The sequence below is a fragment of the Magnolia sinica genome, chromosome 10 (genome assembly GCF_029962835.1).
Source record: "Magnolia sinica isolate HGM2019 chromosome 10, MsV1, whole genome shotgun sequence".
Classification (NCBI taxonomy): domain Eukaryota; kingdom Viridiplantae; phylum Streptophyta; class Magnoliopsida; order Magnoliales; family Magnoliaceae; genus Magnolia; species Magnolia sinica.
The window spans coordinates 76,812,153-76,818,077 of NC_080582.1; the positions used below are offsets into that span (position 1 = coordinate 76,812,153).

The window sequence follows — 5,925 nt, forward strand, 5'->3', positions numbered from 1 at the left end:
ATTTAATCCTTGAGTCATAATTAGAATATAAGTATAAAATTAATTTTTTTCCTTTAGTGTCCATTTTCTTAAAACACTTGCAAAAATGAGTAAGATCCTAAGATTGTTAAATCAGTCTACTAAATCGGTCAATCGAGTCCCTAATTTCTTTGATTTGAGTCGTAGATAATCCATTTATCATGTTTCTAACCGTAGATCAAAGGTATTAATCTTCTTTAAGTTTAACTTGGGATCAAGATCTAGCTTAAAAATAATTGGTGTTAAGATCCATCTGATCTGATCGTTTATTTCCTTATTTTTCATGATTTTGAGCAATGGTCCTGACTGATCTTTGACCAGATGATCCGATTTAACATTGGATCAAATGGATCTTAATTTCTTAAATTTAATCCCTTAATTTATTTATTAGACCTTTGATCAATGGTTGGATTGGACCCAATCGTCGATTTAACCGTTCAAATCATTATTATGATCTTCTTTTTTCTAATTTCAATGATCTGTATGTAGATTTATAAAGTCTTTAATTCATATTTACACTTAATGAATAAGATCCCCAAATGTACGGTTAATTTTATGTGGGGTGTACATTTGCAGTAAGAACCTATGATGAATTTACCACTTATTTGATATAATATAATACGTGGTATGGAAAATGCACATGCTTTAATTTAGTAGACATGATCTTATGGTGGGGCCCACTTTTAGGTGATATTAATATTTGGGGCCCACCAAAGGTCATGGTCTCGAGGTCAAACAATATATCTAGTTATTTTAAACAATCTAACCGACTATTCAAATATCAAAATTGAGATCAATCGGCTATGATAGTGTGGTAAGGCCCATTTCTTAGGCATTCTTAACATTTGTGGCCTAACATACGATCAGGTGATGATCTTATCATGATTAACTACTAGTATATATAAATTTACCATAAAATTATTCACCTTATATATCAAGATTGATGGTGGAGCCCATTTATGAAATGCGTTGTCTACGTGGGACCCACTACCACATCTTGAAATAAAGGTTTCACATCACATCAAATACTCTAAAATTATAATTTTATATACAAGCTTAGTTATACATAGATCTATTACTAACCATCATCATCTTATGGTGGGGCCCACTTTATGAGTACGATTTCTTTGTGGGGCCTACTAGAGATCATGATCATGGAGAATCATTATATATACTCTAAATCTAAATATTCTAAAACATTTGCTTTAAAAATTAAGATTAAATCTACCACATGGTAGAGCCCACTTTAAAGGGTATTCTTGACATGTGCGGCCCACCACATGATCATGTGATGATCTTATATATTTTTCACTAAATGTCTAAAGATATAATCCAAAATACATACATACATACATACATACATATATATATATATATATATATATATATTCATTTTTACGGCCAATCCATGATATACATCAAGATTGATAGTGGGTTCACTTGATGTATGTAAGATTGAGTTCGTTAAAAATGGTAAGGCACATCTCTCTCTCTCTCTCTCTCTCTCTCTCTCTCTCTCTCTCTCTCTCTCTCTCTCTCTCCTCTGCTTGAGAGTGGGATGGCACTCACTTCTCCCCCCTGCTCTTTTATATTATAAGGTGGTCCCACTTTATATTAATGCATGGGAGGTTTCACATGTGATTTTTCATCTTCACGTGTTTTTTGTTCCTTTTCTTTTCTTGAGAAAATGCCAAGTGGGTTATGGATCTCATATACTTTGAGAATTATCCAAGGTTTGGTATGGACTGCATATATATTTAATATGTCAAATGGCCCCTCAAGCTAAAACTAAATCGAGAAGGTTTTACAATTTTCCAAATTGTATAATGTGCACCGTTGGTTCGATGATTTGTTGAATAGATAAGCTGATATATGGTAATTATAAAAAAATGAATGATAAACGGTTAAATAATTTTGTAAATGAGAAGTGTGTGGTCCAATAGGTTCCTTGACAGTGAGGGAGTTTGTGTACAGATGGTTTCATGGATGGTTTGCAATATAAGGGGTTATTTTGTGATGTACATGGCAAAATTATACATATAAGTGTACACCCATTCTTTAAAAAATAAAAAATTAGAACTAACTTTTTAGGCCTAGATCATCATTGATTTGTAGGTCCCATTGTTTCATAAGAGATCTTTTCTCATAACCAACTGGTAAGAGTTTTGGGCATAATAAGATCTTCATGATAAATCATTAAATTTTTTTTTTTAGATGGACCACTTGAGAGTTATGATACATATTTGAGATGGATGGTGAGATAATAGATTTAAGTGTGGAAATTGAGGAATTTGGTTTAATTTAGGTGAATGGGTCTTGGTATATGTTTGGATACAAATGGGCATGTGCAAACAAGGTTTTAAGAATGATCTACGTGCATGGGCATCCACACCCTTGGATGTTTTGGATTGATAATGGATCTAACATTTTGAGGTATTAACTCAAAAGATCAGGAATTCAATCAAGGATTTTTAAGCGCTACATAGTGATGAACTCGGTTTTGCAATTGGGTCACTGATCATGGGTGATTTCTACTATCAGATTAGATTCTCATATAGCTGTTTAGAAAATGTCCAGACGGTTTTTCGATAGGGCCTATAGAAAGTATTTTTTTAGAAAGATTTGTACATGTGGATATTTATAATAAGATTAGTTGGTGCACAAATTGATCATGTAGCATTTGTTAGAATCTTAATTCACTAGTATGATTTTTATAATATAATATATATATATATATATAAGAATTATAATAGTCATATCAAACTATTGATTCGGGTCCCAAAAATGGGCAGATCTAATCATGCAATGTTTGGTTTGGTATGATAGAGATGTCCAAAAATCCTACAGATGGAATGTAATATATATATATATATATGATCTTAAGGTAAATGTACGGAGGGTTTTACGATCGGGCAAAAGGTTTATAAGATATACGTCGTTTTTAACATATACCCTTCAAATCATAATTATGGTCTTTTAAGTTGGTCATGCGATATGTATGATCACGTTTAATGAAATCTAACCCGATAAGAATCTTAGGTATCATGAAAGATATGTCATAATCCGACAATTAGGAATTCGGGTAAGTGGACCTATGCAATTGTGGCCCCTGATTCATGAAAAAATAAAAAATTAGACTTTGAAATTGAAAAAAGTAAATTAGTAGTTAGGTTCATTAAATAATGAATAAGTGTACAAATAGTTTCCCAATTGAATGAGTAGTTAAAAAGTTATTGGGGATATATGACAATGTAATGTAGGGTTCATCAAAGGAAAGTGTTCTCCTATCATAGTTACTGGTATTAAGTTTTAATATTTATAGGACAAGTTTTTAATTTGGCAAAAAAAAAAAAAAAAAGAGTAAACAAAAATAAATAAATAAATTGTACCCTCAAAATTTACTCGGGATATTACAATTACGGTGCATTTGGATGCCTATAAGTTCTTTAATTTATCAGTCACATACTCTTAATTTACTTATACGTGAAAGTAATGCCAAGGTAATTTTGTTTGGATGCAAGCTATATAAATTATTTATAGATAAGTTGGTTTTTATATTTGAATAACATGCATGTTAGTTACAAATAAGAAAATACATATTCACATCAATTAAAGCTTAGAGTAAGAAATTATTCCAAAATTAAACTGAGACGTAAGAAATATTAGCCCAAAGTATGATATTTTGTCAAACTCATCTACATGAATAATTGAGCCGGTTCTTACGTTAAACTAATTATCACTTGAGATATAAAAATAGGCCAACATATTCAAAATACATGTAATAGAGAAGGATATCTTCAGATAAGTAACAACGAAATTCTAAAAAATTCATTTTCTATTCAAAATATATAGTAATACTATGGGGGAGAAAAACATACATACAAATCACATCAACCATCTTTTCCTCTTCATGCAAACTGGCACACCGGGGATCGACCCACATATATGTGGATTGCCGAGGAACGAGAGATAGGTGAAATTTGTGAACATTCCGCTCGTGGGTATTGGTCCATTGAAATCGTTATATGAGAGATTCAGCAGAACAAGACTAACAGATCCCCCGAGCCCAACTGGGATCTCTCCAGATAATGAATTGTAGGAGACGTCGAGTGATTCGAGGTTCCGAAGCAATCCTAACGTACCGGGAAGCTTTCCTTCGAGCAAATTATGAGAGAAATTGATCATGCAAGCGGCGATGCAGCCCACTAGCTGAGGGAATATGCTGCCATGGAAATGGTTCGACGATAGATCAATCTCCTGGACTGTTTCCATCTTGCTAAGCTCTAATGGCAGTGTCCCATTTATAAGATTGTGTGAAAGATTCAAGAAAATTCCCATATGGGTTAGTCCAAATATTTCTTTAGGAATTGCTGTTAATCTGTTGAAAGATACATCCAACCTGTTTAAGGACTTGCACCTTCCTATAGAAGGTGAGATTCCTGAAAGGTTGTTTTCTTGAAGAAAAAGATCACTGAGGAAGATAAGGTTTCCTAGACTACCCGGGACTTCGAACGATAATCTATTTTTTGATAAATCAAGCTGATTCAACAGATTAATCTGTCCGATTGACGGTGGAATTGGGCCGATCAGCGAATTGTTGGATAAGATTAGCCATTGCAGGTTCTGCAATCGGCCTATCTCATCTGGGATCTTCCCATTTAGGAGGTTACTTGATAAGTTGAGCACCGTGAGATTGGAGAGGTTGACTATGGTGGGTGGGATCGACCCGAATATCCGGTTGTCTTGGAGATATATGCTTGATAAGTAGATCCCGAGCTGATCGATTGTGGTCGGCAATTGGCCTCCAAGGCCCATTCCCGCCAGTTCGATGGCCTGTAGGTGAGTGCAGTTGGAAAGGGCTTTGAAGAACGGGGCAAGATTGGTGTTGTGATCATGGCTCGTGAAAAGGTTATTTGATAGGAGGAGGAGTTCGAGGAGTGGCAATCTGCTGACGGTTTCGGTAGGCAGTTCACCGGAAAGTCTGTTGTTCTCCACATCCAACCATTTCAAAATGGTGCAATTTGAGAGCGATGGAGGGAGTTTCCCACTCAAATTATTTGAATATAGCTGGAGGAACATTAGGTTGGAGAGATGGTTTCCTATCTCTGGTGGGATTTCTCCATGGAGGGCGTTCTCAGAGAAATCTACGTAGCCTAATGATGTGCAATTGTACAAGATCGATGAGGGGATGGTACCTGTCAGACGGTTTCCTTTGAGGTCTAGATAAAAGAGTCCAGAAAGGAGGGAAAGTGAATCAGGGATCAGACCGTGGAGGAGGTTCCCGAAGAGGTTGAGTTCGTTGAGGCGCCATAGGGAGCCCAGTTCTGGAGGTATGAGCCCCACGAGGTTGTTTTCAGATAGGTCTAGTAAGAGGAGCCCAGTGAGATTGGCGAGGAATGGAGAGAGCGGGCCGTGAATGCCGCTACGGTTGAGTAGGAGTTGCACCACACGGTGGTGCTGATGGTTGCACACCACACCTGTGAAGTTGCAGACATTGGATGAATTTTGCCAGTCTGCAAGAATGGATTGAGAGTCTTGGGTCATGGTGTCCTTGAAGGCTAGGAGAGCTGCTTTGTCAGTGAGAATTGTAGGATGGTGATGGTGATAGATCAATGGGTGGGCTGTCGTGTAGAACATAGGTAGAAAGAGTAGTAGACAGAATGTCTTCTTCATGGGTTGGATCTCCATGTCGATGGTGGCGATCATTTGTATGGAGAAAGCATCAGTGGCTAATTATAGCTTCCATGGCTGTTGCACTGAGTTTTAAGTGTAAGTGATCAGTGTAAGCTGTATGATCTTCGATCAGTCCCGTTGTGTCGAAGACCACTTATTTATATGGTTTGTGTGCATTAAACACTATCGATTTTGAGAGGTGGTCCCAACTCACGATGACCGCATGATCACAAT

At 36.1% G+C, this 5,925-nt stretch overlaps 1 protein-coding gene across 1 annotated transcript; it reads right to left on the reverse strand.

Moving 5' to 3' along the window:
* Positions 1–3,903: 3,903 nt before the first annotated feature.
* LOC131217610 (putative leucine-rich repeat receptor-like serine/threonine-protein kinase At2g24130) lies at positions 3,904–5,724 on the reverse strand. The gene has a single exon (XM_058212550.1). It carries the CDS (start codon positions 5,722–5,724, stop codon positions 3,904–3,906), a length of 1,821 nt encoding a protein of 606 aa, XP_058068533.1.
* Between the last annotated feature and the right edge of the window lie 201 nt (positions 5,725–5,925).

Coding starts and splice junctions, on each gene's coding strand:
- LOC131217610 (XM_058212550.1), bottom strand. CDS start 5,724: ATGATCGCCACCATCGACATGGAGATCCAACCCATGAAGAAGACATTC.